Raw genomic sequence first — 18,820 nt, 5'->3', positions numbered from 1 at the left:
CCAAAGGTGCGTAAGCAAAGTTTTGAGCAAAAGGCTGTGAATACTTAAGTACATGTGATTATTTTTTATTTTTTTTATTACATTTGCAAAGATTTTAAGCACACTTCTTTCATGGTGTCTTTATAGGGTTTTGTTTGTAGAATTTTGAGGAAATTAATGAATTTGATGCATTAGGGAATAGGGTTTTAACATAAAATAAGTAAAAAGTGAAGCACTGTAAATACTTTCCAGGTGCAGAGTGTGTGTGTGTGTGTGTGTGTGTGTGTGTGTGTGTGTGTGTGTGTGTGTGTGTGTGTGTGTGTGTGTGTGCGCACTCTATGGACAATAGTTTAGGGACACTTGATCATTACACCAAATTGGGCTGTAATGAGATTACATTCTAAATACATAACCAGAGCTAAGCTAAAAAAAAAAAAAACTTTCTGTAAGTATGTAGCATATTAATTCAAACAAAAACTTGTTTACACTGAATGTGTTAAATAATGCATATAAAAGATTTTTTCTTTTACTGCATATAGCAGTGAGCAAGTAAAAAAAAAACATTGTGCATTGTACACACTTTAAAACTACTGTAAAATTGTACTACTTTAAAATTATCAAAAATGGGGACAATGAAAGTTCTATAAAATACATAAAATAGCAGAAAACAATTGAGTTCATTCGCTCATGACTTTCATCAAACCGTACTACGGCGCATGTCACCAAAAACTCACTGCGGTGCATGCGTTTTGCAATATCCAGTACGTTCGTATCTAATGCACACCACAGGCTGCATGGAGGACATGCTCCATCTGTGTCTAAAATCGCTCACTCATACACATTCAATCCCTGTATAGTGCTGGCTGTTTAATTTTACTATATAGTAAGGTAAGGAAAATAAGTGAGCGAATTGGGACACTGATGTAAATATCTTGCAGCAGGATAGAGGAGAGCGGAGTCTGTCGCGGACAAATTTGGTCATAAATATTACACCTTCCCTGTATTAATATCTGGTGTAAAAAAAATCTGGTGTGTCATAAACCAGTTTTACAAGTTATTTACCATTTCCGTTTATTAAAAAATACTAAGCTACATATAATTAAACAAATAAAATAAATAATAGTAAAAATATAACATAAAAAATATATATATATAATTGTTGTGGGTAATGTGTTCATTAACTGACCCCAGACATAAACACCATAAAATCTACTCAGCCTTGCTAATTTCCTCATTTTAGTTTTGTTAAAAATTCATTAAGAGAACAGAAGATTTTCTCTTCTGCTGTGTCAAGCTGCAGGATAAAAAGTAGTGCATTAGTGAGTGTACATCGGATGTACCCTCGAAATCAGAGTGCATTGTGAGTGCAAACGAGTGATCAAAAGTACGGAATTAAGTTGTTCACTCGGATTTCAGACGACTACTTTTTCTTCTTCTTTCGGCTGCTCCCATTAGGGGTCTCCACAGAGGATCATCCATCCTCTACATCTGCCTCTTTCAAACCAACTACCTACATGTCTTCCCTCAACACATCCATAAACCTCCTCCTTGGCTCTGCTACCTGCAGTTCCACCTCCTGTCATTTACTCAATGCCACTGTCTCTAAACCATACAACATCGCAGGTCTCACCACAGTCCTATAAACTTTCCTTTTCACTCTTGCAGATACCCTTCTATCACAAGTCACTCCTACCACTCTTCTCCGCCCACTCCACCCTGCCTGCACTCTTTTCTTCACTTCTCTAACACACTCTCCATTACTTTGCACTGTTGAACCCAGGTACCTAAACTCATCCACCTTCACCACCTCTTCTCCCTTCAACCCTACCACTCCACTGCCCTCCCTTTCATTCACACATGTACTCTGTCTTACTCCTACTGACTTTCATTCTCCTTCTCTCCAGCGTTTACCTCCACCTCTCCCTTCTCAACCTTCTCCCTACTCTCACCACAAATCACAATAAATCCAATTTTATAAATTTTTTATTTGTATAGTGCTTTTAACGATGGACATTGTCTCAAAGTCTCTATCATCCGCAAACATCAGGTATCCATGGAGACGCCTGTCTGACCTCGTCTGTCAACCTGTCCATCATCATGGCAAACAGGATAGGGCTCTGGGCCGATCTTTAATAAATTCCCACCTTCACCTTGAACCAGTCTGTCGTTCCTACTGCACACTTCACTGCTGTCACACTGTCCTCATACATGTCTTGCACGACCCTCGCATACTTCTCTGCCACACCTGGCTTCCTCATACAATACCCCAAATCCTCTCTCAGCACCCTGTCGTACGCTTTCTCTAAATCCACAAACACACAATGCAACTCCTTCAGATCTTCTCTATACTTCTTCATCAACATTCTCAAAGCAAATATTGCGTCCCTAGTGCTCTTCCTCGGCATGAAACCATACTGTTGCTCACAGATAGTTACCTCTTCTCTCAGCCTGACTTTTCTTTTCCATAACTTCATGGTGTGACTGATCAAATTAATTCCCCTGTAGTTACTGCAGGTCTGCACATCTCCCTTATTCTTAATAACTGGTACCAGCACACTCCTTCTCCATTCCTCAGGCATTCCCTTACCTTCCAAAATCTTGTTGAACAATCTTGTTAAAAATTCTACTGCCATGTCTCCTAAACATCTCCATGCTTTTACTGGTGTCATCTGGTCCTACTGACTTTCCACTTTTCATCCTCTTAATCGTCGCTCTCACTTCCTTCTTACTAATCCTATGCACTTCCTGCTTTACCAGCTCCACACCATCCAACCTTCTTTCTCTCTTATTTTCCTCATTCATCAGTTGCTCAAAATAATCCCTCCATCTTCTCAACACTCTCCTCGCTAGTCAACACATTTGCATCTGCATCCTTTATTGCTCTAACTTACTGGCCAATCGGTACAAATCCTTTTCACCTTCCAACTTTTCATACAGCTGCTCATATGCCTTTTCCTTTGTTTTTGCCACATCCCTCTTCACCTGCTTCCGCATCTCTTTGTATTCCTGCCTACTTTTCTCATCTCTCTACCAATTCTGTTTCGCCAACCTCTTTCTCCTTATGCTTTCCTGCACTTCCTCATTCCACCACCATGTCTCTTTGTCTTTCTTTCTATTTCCAGATGTCACACCAAGTACCTTTCTAACTGTCTCCCTTATCACTTCTGCAGTAGTTGCCCAATCATCCAGCACCTCTTCACCACCACCAAGCCCCTGTCTGACCTCTTCCCTGAATCTTACACTTTAGTCTTCCTCTTTCAGTTCCCACCATCTTATTCCTTTTTCAGTCCTCATTCTTCTCTTATTCTTCACCTTCAAAACCATCCTACAGACCACCATCTGATGCTGTCTAGCTACACTGTCCCCTGCCAACACCTTACAGTCTCAAATCTCCTTCAGGTTGCATCTCCTGCATAGAATATAGTCCACCTGTGTGCACCTTCCTTCACTCTTATACTACACCTTATGCTCCTCAAGTATTAACCACTGCCATTTCCATCCTTTTAGCAAAATCTACCACCATCTATCCTTCCACATTTATCTCCTTAAGGCCATACCTACCCATTACCTACTCATCACCTCTGCTCTCTTCAACAACATGCCTATGAAGTCCGGACTAATCACTAATCGTTCATTCCTAGGTACACTCTCTACCACTTCATTTATCTCACTCAAGAATTTCTCTTTTTCCTCCAATCCACAACCCACTTGTGGAGCATAGGCACTGATGACATTTTCATCACCCCTTCAACTTCCAGCTTCACATTCATCACCCTATCAGAAACTCTCTTTACCTTTACTACACTCTTACTAAACTCTTCCTACAGAATCACCCCTACACCATTTCTCTTTCCATCAATACATGATAAAACAGTTTAAACCCACCTCCAATTTTCCTGGCCTTTCCACATAGTCTCCTGAACACACAAAATATCTACCTTTCTCCGCAACATCATATCAGCTAACTCTCTTCCTTTACCATTCATATTACCAACATTTATAGTACCAACCCTAACTTCCACTCTCCCACACTTCTCCTTTCCCTGCTGTCTCTGTAGACATCTTTCTCCTCTCCTTATCCTCCTTCAGCAAACAGTAGTCCAATTTCCACTGCTCCCCTGTTGGCTAACGATACCTGTGGTGGTCGTTGGTAACCCGGGCCTCGACCGATCCGGTATGAAATTCAGGTTTGTGATCCGCATATTTGATTCGGCACATGTTTTACGCTGGATGCCCTTCCTAGCATAACCCTCCCTATTTATCCGGGCTTGGGACCTTCATTAAGAATGCACTGGCTTGTGCAGCGCTAATGGCTGGGTTTACTCTGGGTTCACTCACGATTCGGACACCACTACAAAAAGGCCAACACCCGCTATAGTGAACTATACAGCACAGCGGCCATTTTTTTAATTCTAATTCTCTAGGGTACTTGTTAGCTCTAATACTTGTTACACTGCCACCTACTGGTCATTTATGGTTCTGCAATAATAAGAGAGAGGGGGCTTTTTACCTGTCACATATACATTGCAGCACAGTGAAATCCTTTCTTCACATATCCCAGCTATGTTAGGAAGCTGGGGTCAGAGCGCAGGGTAAGCCATGATACAGCACACATGGATCACAGAAGGTGAAGGGCCTTGCTCAAGGGCCCCACTTCGGGAGTGATGGGCTTATACCACCAACTTTATGATCAGAAACCCAGAGACTAAAACCACTTAACTGCCAAAGGGAAAAAAAGCATTTTTGGCAACTGAAAATTTATTAAATCATTCAACAAGCACAAGACAGACCACCCTCATATACACATGAGATATTATTCTCTGAACTTTCATTTGGTTTTCAGTTACTTTACATATTTTATTTTTTTCTGACAGTTTTTTTTTCCTTTAAAACATACAAGAATTCCTGTGTCTTATTGGCAAACACATACACCATATGGCCAGAAAGTCATGTGTACCTTCCCTAAACTGTAGCAACAAATTGAGGCAAGTTGATGTCTTTGTATGCAGTAGCATTTAGATTTATTTTTTGCTGGAAACAAACAGTGGCTAAATGAGCATAATCCTACAGCCATGCTTTAAAGTCTAGTGGAAAGCTTTTCTAACAGCATGAAGGCTATTATAATAAGGGGTCTATTATAATTGTTTATATTTATATAAATATTATAATTAAAATTGGGGTCTAGATCAGGAATATGATGATTATTAAGCACATGGATGTGAAGTGGATCCACCAACCTTTGGCCATTTTAATTAAGTGTCTGTTGAACCAAAAAAGCATATTGTATGTGTTCAAAAGTTTCTTTCTGTATGAAAGTGTACAACAAATCTGACTGTCTTGTGTCTTGAGGTTTACGCTCCTGCTAGTAATTTGCTGTCTGGCTCTTATGAGATTGTTGAAATCTTGCTATTCTGCTAAAATCCCAGGTGTTATTGCATAGCTACCGTAGTGTATAGAGATAATTATTATATACACTGTAAATTCAATGACCTGCATTCACAAATTTAAGCTCTTGAATGTTATTGCAATGGTTCTGCTCTTCACAGTTCAGCGGGGTTTCCTTTTCCTCCTGTTCCTTAAAACATGTCACAGCCTCTGTAGTGACCATTTTCGCATTACATGAAATCCACCCACATTTTATAGTGAAATTTAGGTAACTTTAAAATGATATGATTTAATATCTGTGTCTCCAGTAGTCAAAGTGATCTGACTGCAATTGGTAGATCACTCAGTCAAGAAAATGAACAAAACACGAAATGAATTGTTTTTACAGGTTTTGACAAATTATTTTTTTAATTCATTTTGGATAAATGTTTCTGTGTACATCTAATCTGAAACTGAATCTGTCCATCAGAGGATCAGTACAGCAAGTGGAGATGGTCGCCACTACTGCTATCCACACTTCACTTGTGCTGTGGACACCGAAAACATCCGCAGGGTGTTCAATGACTGCCGTGACATCATCCAGCGCATGCATCTCCGGCAATATGAGCTCTTGTGATTACCAAGGCATCGCTGGAACCCAGTCTAGAACTTTCTACAGGCTTCCTGTCCTATTCATGCCCCAAAATTGCAACCATGAAACTTATTATTTATGAGTTTCCAGGACACACAGCAACATATAAGAGACACACAAACACAGGCTTTCTCCATCCTGAGATAGCTGAGGGGCAAGACGTATACTGTATCGTTAATGAACAAGAGTGACTGTGCAATTCAGTAAAAGGACAATATAGCCAATGACCACCAATGTTAAAAGAGAAGGAGGAAGAACACACATATACATGCTGAGACAGAAAAAAATTAAATAAAATATTAGTTTGACCCGGACTGCCAAATATCTACACACTTGTTGAGGTTCTGCTCAGGATGAGGAAGATATTTGTATGGCATTCACAGACACGTGTACAATTCTGCTCCACAACCTCTGTCCTATGTATGTTAAACATTAGCCATGTGTTTCTAATGATATATTTACCACACGCACACACATGCACACCACTATTGTGAAACTACACTCTTTGCCCAAGTGAGCTTCTTGTCTCCCATCCAGTGGACTAACCCATGGAGAAGAGAAAACGATGGATTGATGCAAAGACCTGGTAAAAGAATGTAGACCTTTATGGTTTGCTTGAAAGAATAAAAAGGGGGTAGAATTATGGAGTATTTTCAGCCCCGGGTTGCTGTGCTTGCAGAGCGGAGAATGACTCAAACACAAGACCCATCACATGATTTTTTTTTTTTTTCCTCTCCAAATGCAACAAGGAGAAGTAGTGAGAACATACAATGCATAGATTCATGCAGAACAGCCAATTACATTGCAAAAAAAAAAAATTTGAAATGTCCATACACAGATATATAATCTGTGTTTTTCTGTAACAGCACGTCAGCTCTTCTGTTTCATAGTTTCATTCGTTGAGTGTTATGCACAGTGTGTGCAAATAATGCCTTTATTCACAGTTTTAACCTTTCATTTTCCAAAAAAATCCTAACTATACATTCTCTCCTACTCTCACTTCAGTCTGTTCTTCTGTATCTTCTACCCTTTCACTTCTCATGCTCCCTGCTACAGTCATCTTGTACTCTAAAATGTGTGGACTGAGAGTAGAAAAAAAGTCATTATGGAAAAGGGGTACAAATTTCAAGCAACTTTTGGCTCCTATTTTTACTCTCTCTTTTCCCCTTTAATCCCTTCGGCTTGGCTTTTTGTCTTTATCATTATTTCTCTGCTGGAACATTATTCTTGTACAGACTGTAAAATGTAATATTTTGTACAACTTTATTGAAGAAAAAAGTAATTGTAGAAGCTCCCTGTGCCTTGATCATGATTGTACGTGTAAAATGAGCTAAGATATAAGTAAGGTATTGTTACATTGCGCTGTTTAGCTCCACCCTACCTCCTCTATTCCCCTCTCACTGTTCCATATGTGACCTGAAAACTACACATTCTTGCTAAATTATTGGCCATTTTTTGTAATGATCTAAAACCAAATTTCTTTATTGAATTTTTTTTTTCCAAATGTCTTTCATTTCTTTGCAAACTGTATTGTAATTAATAGAGGAAAAAATGCAAAAACTGGTCTTTGGTCAAGAGCAGAGGACTCCATGTGGTGGTGCTTAGGAGTGGGGGGGGGACTTGTGTAATACAAAAAAAAAAAAAAGAAAAATAATTATTATGCAGTGGGATATACAATATATATATATATATATATATATATATATATATATATATATATATATATATATATAAGAATCATTATTATATACCACAATGTTTTTATTCACACAAGATAAATCATGTCAGAACATTTTCTCTGTTATATCACTAATGTGTCCAATTTCTAAAGAACTGAAAAATGTTTTTGGGGTTACAGGGAGTGAGAAAAACCCCCCAGAAATCTAGTTGCAAGTATGTTACTTTGTTAAAGCAGCTGTTGACTTTGCAATATTTTTTCAATCTTTCTTGCAAAAATACTCTACAACCATCAGTTTGTAAGGGCATCTCCTGTGCACAGCCCACTTCAGGACACCCCACATAGTTTTAATTTAAGGAAATTGCTCTTCTTTTGTTTAATTTGTTCCTTTGGTGATTGTTACTTATGCTTTGGGTTGTTGTCATGTGCAAGGTGAATTTCCTTTTCATGTTCAGCTTACCAACACACACCTGAAGGTTTTGCACTTAATCGACTGGTATTTGTTGCTCTTCATGATTTCCTCAATCTTGATAAAAAAAAAAAAAAGCCTCATGTGAGGCTTTTTTACTATTTGGAATTGGTTTCCTCATTTTGCTACATGGTTTGGGGTGATTTAGTAGAACTTGTAGTTTTTCTGTGAAAAAAAGATTCCTCTACCCCATAGCCTACATGTAAGGATTATAAGATAATGTTTTGGCATGTAGAGAAGAATCAGTTCTTGTCAAAATAGTCCTGCCGCTCCTTTGTTGTTGTTGTAGATCTCTTGGCAACTTCCCTGGTAAGTTTATTATTCTTGTCTTTTTTCTTTTTTTTTTTTTTTTTTTTTTTAAGAGAGAGATTTCTTGTTATTGGTGATCAACATTAATTTGTACTATTTTCTTTTTTTAATAATTGTCTTTATAGTGTTCCATGCCGTATCTAATGCTTTAGAAATTAATTTGTAGCCGTGCCCTGATTGCTACCTATCAAACAGTGAGATACCATGCATGCTGTTCTTCAGTTGTGGTCAGAATTTCATTTATGACAGCTGTTTGGTAATTGGTTTTGGACATGAGATTGAGTATGACTAGCTAATTAAAACAAACAAACAAACAAAAAAAACAAGCACATCCCTACCTATTCAAGGATGCACAGACTTATGCAACCTGGTTATTGTAAATTTTTTCCACATTTTCCCTAAAATATTGTATTGTTTTTCACATTATTTATACATTTTTGCAGTAAGCATGGGAAAATGTTCTGACCTGATTCATTTTGCATATACTGTAATGTATGGACTGTAATGAATATGAACTTTCAGTGCAAATTTTCAGCCTTCGAAGGTATTTACAGCCAAAACAGGTAAACACTAGGAATTACAAAGATTTTTATTGGCCCCCTTTTAAAGGGTTCAGTAGTAATTGGACAATTGGCTCAGCTGTTCAGTGGTCAGATTTGTATATTTCCTTCATTAATGCAGAAGTAAGAAAAGCTGATTTCAATTTTGGCACATGCAGATTAAATGTGTTGCTGTTGACATCCAATGTGAAGTTAAAAGAGCAGTCTCTCTATTATTAGTTTAAAAAAACAAAACACCCCATGCAAGAGTTAGCAAAAATTCAATTTAGCTAACTAAATTAACTATTTAGGATTTTCCTAAAAAGAAAGAATGCACTCAATCTCAGGAAGACCAAAAGCCCAGGTAGACCACAGAAAGCATTTATGGTGTTGAATGACAATAGCATTCTTTCTTTAGCAAAGAAAAACTCCAGAGCAACAACAGGCCCCGAATCTTTTTCCATTGTATTTACTGATGATGGGACTCCTGACAAAAGCAGTAGGATTAATTTTGAAGTGTCTAGGGCTGTAACCTCTGCTTAGATTCATTCAAATGCAAAACTCTTTGCCTGGAACTTCACATTTCACTGCTGACCAATAATGGTCCAAAATAAACTTTTTTTTTAAATAAGAGTTAAATGTTCTGCATGGCCCAAGAACAAGCAGGAGCTGAAAGCAGATGCGTCAAGGCACCACAACGCACCACCAGGAAGAAACCTATTGTTGATTTTGAGTTCCTCATATAAAAATTCTATGTTCACCTGGTTTGGATGTATATACCTTTAAATTAAAGCTGAATTTTGACCATTATTTAATTACAACTCCAATATAGTACGGTAGACTGTTAAATTATGGACATAATAGGTAAAGACATACATTATATGTTTTGTCCATAATACCTACATGAGCAATCATTACCTTCAACACCTCCCACCAAGCTCACACACCTATTTTAGAAAAACATCTAAATGGGAAGGCATTTTACAAAATTTTGTATTGTGTCCGTGAAACCCATTCAGTCAAGAGAGGATTTTTGGACTCAGACACTGATTTTAGACACTTAGTCTTGGTTTACAATCAACATTCACATTAATCAATGGATTTGAGGTCATCTGACTTTTCTTGTCAAGAAAAACTATTTTGGACCCTGGTTTGTGCACATGTGCATAATTATGCTTAAATAGGTACTGTAGGGGCCTCCCTAAAACTTTGCACAAAAAAAAAATTATAATAATAAAATAAATAAAATAAAATAAAAAGAGCCCCAAGGCATTTCAGTGTTTAGCTTTCTCCTGGTATTTTCCAAACTTAGATTGATCCATTAGACTGCTAGACAGTGATACATAATTCATCACTCTGCTTCAGAGTCCAATGGTAGTGTTCTTTACACCACTGCAGCCAAAGTTTAGTCATCTTAAACTTGTTTGCAGCCGCTTAGCCATAGTTTTGTGTCAGTGTTGCTTGAAGAGGCAGTTTGGTAATCCATAGTGAGTGATTCAACAAAGAACATGCACTTCACCACTTTGGCAGTCCTGCTCTGAGTTTGGGTGGTCTACTGCTTTGTGGATGAGGTGTTGAATCTAGATGCTTCTTTTCACAATATTAGCACTTGACCAGGCCAAATTTAGCAGGTCAGAAATTTTAAGTAACTTGGTAAAGGATTACATTGTATGACTGTGCCATGTGTTAAGTCACTGAGCTCTTTATTATAAGCAGTTCAACAGCCATTGTTTCTTTGTAGAGCCTGTATGGCTGTGTGCTAGATATTTATGTGGCTGTTAAGAATGTGTGTGCCCAAAACACCTGCTCATAATAATTAGATAACTGCATTTATTTGGTCATATAAAGTATGTCGATTGTTTTATGTTTTTGTCACCAATAGACAATAATTTTGAAGGTTAGGAATTGGGCATATGTTTTCATAGCTTTAATTCTAAGATTTCTCTTTTTTCTGACAAACCAAATCCCATTTCTAAAAAAAAGTGTGAAAAAGACAGAAAAGGGAGACATGATCAGTGTTATTTAAGTGTTTTGGTTAAATGTCCTCTTATCTGACAAGAGCTGCTTTAGAAACACAATGACCTAACCAAACTTCCTGTCCTGCAAGCCATCACACAGGAGCAGGGGCCAGCCTTTCGGTGCACTGTTGGCCCACCTTGTAACACCAGCTTTATATTTATTTGTCATTTTATACTTTGTTTTATTTTTGCAAAGCAACAGATTTGAGAGAAAAAAAAGAACAACCCTCTTTGAGAACTAATGACCAGTCTGAGACAGTTGTCTTCTGCAAGAGGTTAAACAATGGATTTGTATTTTTTTTCCCCTCTTGTTTTTGTTTCCTACTCCAAACTCGCTGCTGCAATAAGTGAGTGAGATTTTGAGTATCGAGATGCCCTCCTCCCTGACTCATTCTATGATTCATGGTTTCAGTGTACATGTTGCTTTTCCTACTATGCCTCACGTTTACTGTACATTTTGTACAAATGTTCAAATTATAGCTGTAAAACAATTTGGGTAACTGTTTGTTACACATGCATACATACATACATACATACATACATACATACATACATGCATGACCCCCTGCCCCTCCCAAAAAAAAAAAAACAAGAAAGAAAGAAAGAAAGCAAAAAGAAATTGAAAATCTGATTGACATTGTTTTGATTGGTGGTTCTTACATGTTCTCAAAATTATTTTTCTCCCACCGAATTGGTTTTTTCATAAGAATTGTAACCAGGTTAAAGAACTGTTACTTGGTTAAATTATATTTGCAGAGTTTACCTTTTATTTAGATTTGATCACCACACATCATCCATATTATTGCCAATATATTTATGTACCTGGATATACATAACTTGGTCAATTCTGTGTGTTTCTGCAGAAAAACTGCTTTTCACACATTATGGAGCTTATTTGTTCCTTCATGTCACATTTTTCTTGTTGAAATAATATCTAAATGTATCATAATGTCACCTGAATCAGAAGTGCTATGGAATCTAAGCATAAAAAACCTTAAATGATCCATCCTGAAAAAAAATTATGATTGATGATTTTTCTAAAATGTTTTATTTTGCTTTGATTGTTATTGCAATAGTAGGTAAGTGGATACAGTTGAAAAAACACACAAATTGAACGTCATTATACAATGCATCTAGAAAGTATTCACAGCATTTCACTTTTTCCACCTTTTGTTGTTATAGCCTTATTCCAAACCCGATTAAATTCAATATTTTCCTCAAAATTCTACAAACAATACCCCTTAATGACAATGTGAAAAAAGTTTATTTGAAATCTTTGCAAATTTATTACAAATAAAAAACCGAAAAGAAAATCACATGTACGTAAGTATTCACAGTTTTTGCTCAATACTTGCTCAATACTGTTGAAGCACCTTTGGCACTAATTACAGCTTCGAATCTTTTTGAGTATGATGCTACAAGCTTGGCACACCTATTTTTGGGCAGTTTCTTCAATTCTTCTTTGCGAACCTTTCAAGCTCAATCAGGATGGATTGGGAGTGTCATGGGAGTTTGGCCTTGTGGCCCACTCTAGAAAGAGTCCTGTTGGTTCCAAATTTCCTCCATTTACAGATGATGGAGGCCATTGTGCTTATTGGGACCTTCAATGCTGCATAAACTTTTCTATACCTTTTCCCATATCTATGCGTCAATACAATCCTGTCTCAGTGGTCTACAGACAATTCCTTAGACTTCATGGCTTGGTTTCTGCTCAAATTATGTCCAATTAATGAAATTTACCACATGTGGTAACCAACCAATCAGGTTGTAGAAACATCACAAGGATGATCAGTGGAAACAGGATGCTCCTGAACACCTAAGTTCAATTTTGAGTGTCATGGCAAGTGCTGTGAATACTTAAGTACATGTCATTTATTTTCGTTTTTTATACTTAATAAATTTGCAAAGATTTTAAGCAAACTTTTTTTACGTTGTCATTGTGAGGTTTTGTTTGTAGAATTTTGAGGAAAATAATGATTTTAATCTATTATGAAGTAAGACGGTAACATAAAATTTGGAAAAAGTGAAGCACAGTGAATACTTTCAGGACGCATGGTAAATATATATAGCATATGTTTTGAAAGTATTAAACACTTATAATTAGGATAGTGCAATTGCACATATATGAACTATGAGTTTAAAACTAAAATACCTTCTTAACTTGGTGCATTAGGGTTAGTGCTGTACATCACTGGTCTACATACTGGCCACTCTTACAAACTGCCTGGAGCTGTGTTGGGCTTATTTTGGTCTTTGTGGCCACGTCAAGCATTTTAAATCTATAAAAGTATAAGTATAAAAAAAATTATTTTTAAATAGTAGTTCAATATGAATTAATAACTGCTGCTCATGCAGATTGAAATATAAATTGCAAGCTTACTTGTAAAACATGAATTCTCACAGACTTTATTTCTAGGGTGGATTCATTTGTCTGTATTCAGTATGAGTATCATAGACAAAGCAACTCAGTGAAAAGAAAAACAAAAAAAATCATCATAATTAGTAATAAAATTATAGATATTATTGACATTGATGTGCTATCACCTACATTGTCTTTATTGGCAGTCCAGTAAAGTAAAATTAAAGGGCCCAAATCCAGCATGATTACATGTAGTTAACTTGTGGGAGGACTGTGTGCTAGCACATCACTGTCTTTGTGTACTGTGTTTATCTCTCATCCACCTCATACATCATGACTCTAATACAAGCATTTATTAACAATAACAGATGTGGATTATCTGATTTTAGAACTGAACATTTAACCGAAATCTATTCCAATCCTCTGTGTATTATGAGAAATAGGAAGTATGACACGTAGATGGACACACTCATGGTTGCTTATTAGACTGTTGTCCTGTCTATTGGTGGACTGACTTCTCTAGACAAAGTCATGATTGGGCCTTATTCTTTCATTTTTTTCATTTTTAATAATGTATTTTTATAGAGATGCTACCTATAATGATCTAAGTGTTCTTTTTAAAAGAAACATGTTTTGTTTGAGGTAGAAATTGAGTTAATTGTCAGCATAGCAGTGTAATGAAAACCCATGTGAGGGTATGCCTCACGGTCAGACTGGGTATAGGGGTGAAAGGAAGTGGGTCCAGCATTAATTTTGTGGCACACCAGTGTCGATGTGGATCAACATCATGTCATGACATATCCTGATATGTGAGCTTCTCCAGGTAAGAAGCAAACCACAATCATGCTGGTTACGAATCCAAGACTCATGTTGAAAAATATGATATTTGCACTTTGCACTGTTTTCTTATAAACAACAAATGTTTGAACATTTAACAATATACAGAATAAGAGAGAGAGTGATGACAGTTATGGAGATGAAACTAAACCAAAGCATTTTGGCAATAAACAACAGCGGTGAATTTGGTGAATACATAGAGATAGCCATATGGAAAAGTACCTTATCCCCACAGTTCGGTATGGTGGTGACTAACATTTTGGTAGTTTTTTGCTGGAGGACCTGGAAATTGTGTTATGGCAATGATGTAGGCATAATGGGTTATAACAACTATCAACAATTATTAAATTAAGACCTGACAGCCTCTGCCAGAAAGCTTAATGACATAAAAGGTCCTGTCATGGTCATCCATGTCCCCTGACTTAAATCCCATAGAAAACTTGTGGGGTGAGTCGAAGAGAAATGTGGGACCTCAAAATTTGAATCATCTGGATAGATTGTGTATGAAGGAATGATCTCAGATCCCTTGCCACACATTCCCCAACCTCAGCATTATTATAGAAGAACATTTTTAGCAAAATGTTAAAAGTACACAGAACACATTATACAGTAATTAGCTTATTAAAATTAAATAGAGAATAATGAAGATTATACCACTGATCCAAATCTCAATATGCATTGAGAGTAAAGCGCTGTTAAGCAGTACCCATGAGAGGTTTGTGCCAGAATAGTGATCATACACGAAAACTTAAATAGCACATTCATAAACTACAATTAGTGAAAAGAAAGCGGGAAAAACCCCAATGCTGTATATTTGGAAAACTTACGTTTTTGAGTTATTTTCTTGAAAAGTTTAGCACAAATGTACTTTTATATTATATTTAGTTATTGAGAAAGTGTATATGTATGTTGTAAGTTGCAAAGAACTACCTTTAAACAAAGCCGGCTAGTATCCTACTTATCTTCAACACCAAAATTATGGTGATGATGCAACAGCCATGCAAACTTATGTAACTGTATCTCATGAACACTATAATGCGTACACATTTTTTTGTTTTTTGAGCTGAGGGTATTAGCTTGTATTTTGGTTTTTGCCAGTATAGTGCCAGCAAACATTTTTGTTGCCCAGTTGTATGAAACTTTATGTAGCCCAACTACACTATGACATATCCATCAGTTACTCAGGGAGAGAGCAAACAAAGAAAGCAGAGGAAAAGGGTTTCCAGATTGATTGTTTCAGGGTTTTTTGTTTAATATTTAAGGCTTGTTGTGTTCTTTGGCTCCATAGACTGTCATTCACACCTGTTTGTTTTCATGTCTTTGTGTTTTTTGTCTCAGAATTGTAAAGTGGCTGTGTTTGATAAAAGCTGCAATATAAAGAATTCTTATTGTATTAATAATAATGATTCCCTAGGTTTGAATGAATATGTGTATAAGAAGCAAGAAATAAGCAGATGTGGATTATTATATGCAAACTGTGACAAAAATAGTTAATGATCATTCAACAATGCTATGACTTATTATTTAACCTTTAATACAGTATAACCATTATAGAGTGGCAAACTTATGTGGTGTCCTCAGTTCAATTCTGTGCTCAAAACTGAAGTTTTACATGTCCTCCCTTTGCCTGCCTGGGTGTCCAGCAGGTTCTCTGGTAGGTGCACTGACCCCTAGGAGACAATGAGTGGTCCCCTGTGTTGGAAAAAGAAGTAGCTGAATCTCGATGAAAGAATGAATTAATAAATGAATATTTCCAGCATTTATACATTTCCTAATCTGTTATTGGTTTTCTTTTCCTATAATAATCCACTCATCAAATGACTTTGCCTTTTCTCTTTTCCCACTCCACTGGATTGTCACCTACTCTGTAATCAGATGAAGCCCAAATATGTGCCTATATAATTAACATATAAAGTAGGTGATTATTATAAAGTGATTATTTTAAGAGAACACAAAAAATTGCTTTGCTTGTTAGATGTGGTAATAATACAAAGAGAAAACTGATTGCTGATAAGGAAATATAAGTTAGTCATGATTATGTTAATAATTATATGGATTTCGGTCACCAGGCTTATCACTATTGTAGGGCTGGGCGATAAATCGATTTTATCGATTAACTCGAATGTGTAGTTTACATCGATATGTTTGAATAAAAATCGGTTTTCTCTTTAATGTCCGCCGACGCTCCCCTCTGGGCTCCCATAGTTTCGAACGAACTCCCCCCCACGCGTTTGCTATAGAGATACACAAACAACATGGCAGCGAGCAAGCAAAGGTAGCAGTAGCATCAATTTACTGCAGCATCTCAAACAGAGGCATGCTGTCGAGTGGGAGAGATGTAGTGCCCTACGAAGTAAACAAGACCGCGTCAGCACAAGACTGCGCTTAAGCAGCGGCATCCTGAAAATACACGGTTAAGCAGCCGCACTTTGTTTAGTGTTGCGCGTCTAATAGTACACTTCCGGTATGGGTGGTGGGAGCGGTCAAAATACCTGTAAAGACGCTTCAGAACGGCGTTTCCGTTAAGAAACAGAACAATCAGAGCATTTGAATCACCACAATCAAACGCTCATAAAACTTTTTTTTAAAGTTTGCTCAATCTTTCAAATAATTCTTATTTAGAATCTCCCTGTCTATTATATTCTTATTTCAAATTTCATCTCATTTTACTGTGGAGTTTTTAAGAAAGGTAAAGGCAAAATCACTCCAAACCTCAGGTGAATTTTCAATCATGTTCCACATTTAAACACTCATAAAACATTTTTCTTTGTAGGATTGCTCATTTTATGTTATGTTACGTTCTATTTTCACAATTTACAATGGCTTGTTGTTTCTGATTGCACTTTAACCCATTTAATAAAGTTGTTTTTTTGAACATTTTCTTTGTCATATGCAGGTTGATTTTAAGCAGGGGGGAAAAAATCGATTTAAATCGCAAATCGGATTTTTTTTTTTAGGCCATATCGCCCAGCCCTACACTATTGTCATTAACCACTTTGGTGCATTACCATTTCATACCATAGGAAGAAACCATTTAGTGCAGTATTTTCCCTTGTAAAAGACAGAGATCAAAGTGTTGTGCATTTACCTTTGTGTTGGTTAAAAAGTTGATGACAGATCTTGCTGCTGATTGGTTTGGCTAATCACTTAAAAATTGTTTAAATGTTTATGAAGATAATGAATGTGTAAAAAAAAAAAAAAAAAATAGAAACTAAGGTGAGAAATTAAGTTAGCAAAGTGGCTTTCCATCTAAATATATAGACATTTCCATGTTATTAAATGTTCTGTGATCAAATCCAATCTGTTAAAATACACTACTGAATGGGTTCAGTCAGAAAGTTTAATATTCTGATATTGTCTGAGGAACATCACTACAGTGTTGTTCTGCTGAAGTTATTAGCTAAATGCATGCATACTGCAGTTGGATTGAGATCAGTGCACATTAAAACAACTCCACAATAAGAAATGGTAGTGATATTTATCCCCTTGAGTCTCTACTTTGACTCTGGTTTGAAGACTTGTATGGAGTTATTTACTTGGCGGTGGATTCACAAGGAAAACAGTATTAAATGCAATTTAAGTAGTGCCACAACAAACGAACAAATGGCCACTGGTAGCAAAACTGCATCACTTCCTGTAAATAATTAATAAATGTTACCATGTTTATGTTAATTACATTGCTGCTTACAATGCATCCGGTAAAGTATTCACTGTGCTTCACTTTTTCCACATTTTATGTTACTGTCTTATTCCATAATGGATTAAATTAAATAGTTTTCTCAAAATTCTACAAACTAAACCACACAATGACAACTTGAAATAAGTTTGTTTGAAATCTTTGCAAATTTATTACAAATAAAAAGCAAAATAAATCACATGTACATAAGTATTCACCGCCTTTGCCATGACACTCAAAATTGAGCTCAGGTGCATCCTGTTTCCACTGATCATCCTTGAGATGTTTCTACAACTTGATTATAGTCCACCTGTGGTAAAATCTGTTGATTGGACATGATTTGGAAAGTCACACACCTGTCTATAGAAGGTCCCACAGTTAATTTGTGCTCTGATATGCACTGTTAAGTAGTACAAGGAATTGTCTGTAGACCTCAGAGAGAGGATTGTATCAAAGCACAGATCTGGCGAAGTGTACAGAAAAGTTACTGCAGCATTGAAGGTCCTAATGAGCACAATGGCCTCCATCAGTGGAACCACCAGACTCTTCCTAGAGCGGGCCACCTGGCCAAACTGAGCAATTGGAGAAGGGTCTTAGTCAGGAAGGTGACCAAAAACCCAATGGTCACTTTGAAAGAGCGCCAGCATTTCTCTGTGGAGAGAGGAGAACCTTACAGAAGAACAATCATCTCTGCAGCACTCCACCAACCAGGCCTGTATTGACAGAAGCCACTCCTGAGTAAAATGCACGACAACCCGCCTGGAGTTTTCCAAAGGACACCTCTCAGACCATGAGAAACAAAGTTCTTGAACTATTTAGACTGAATGCCAAGGTTCATGTCTGGAGGAAACCAGGTACCCCTCATCACCTGTCCAATACAATCGCTACAGTGAAGCATGATGGAAGAATGTTTTTCAGCGGCAGGAACTGGTAGAATACT

At 36.9% G+C, this 18,820-nt stretch overlaps 1 protein-coding gene across 2 annotated transcripts in view; it reads left to right on the top strand.

The window, feature by feature from the left end:
• The window catches only part of gnas (GNAS complex locus), a 47,686-nt gene extending 40,397 nt beyond the window's left edge, over positions 1 to 7,289 (top strand). For both annotated transcript variants that reach the window (XM_046877554.1, XM_046877473.1), the window contains one exon: positions 5,834 to 7,289. In XM_046877554.1, the coding sequence (XP_046733510.1) occupies positions 5,834 to 5,980 (147 nt within the window). In that variant the 3' untranslated portion in view covers positions 5,981 to 7,289. The remainder of the gene's footprint in view (positions 1 to 5,833) is intronic.
• Positions 7,290 to 18,820: the final 11,531 nt, after the last annotated feature.

This window comes from Silurus meridionalis, chromosome 1, assembly GCF_014805685.1.
Source record: "Silurus meridionalis isolate SWU-2019-XX chromosome 1, ASM1480568v1, whole genome shotgun sequence".
Classification (NCBI taxonomy): Eukaryota; Metazoa; Chordata; class Actinopteri; order Siluriformes; family Siluridae; genus Silurus; species Silurus meridionalis.
Note: the sequence above shows the minus strand (reverse complement) of the source record. Positions and strands in the feature narration are given on the sequence as shown.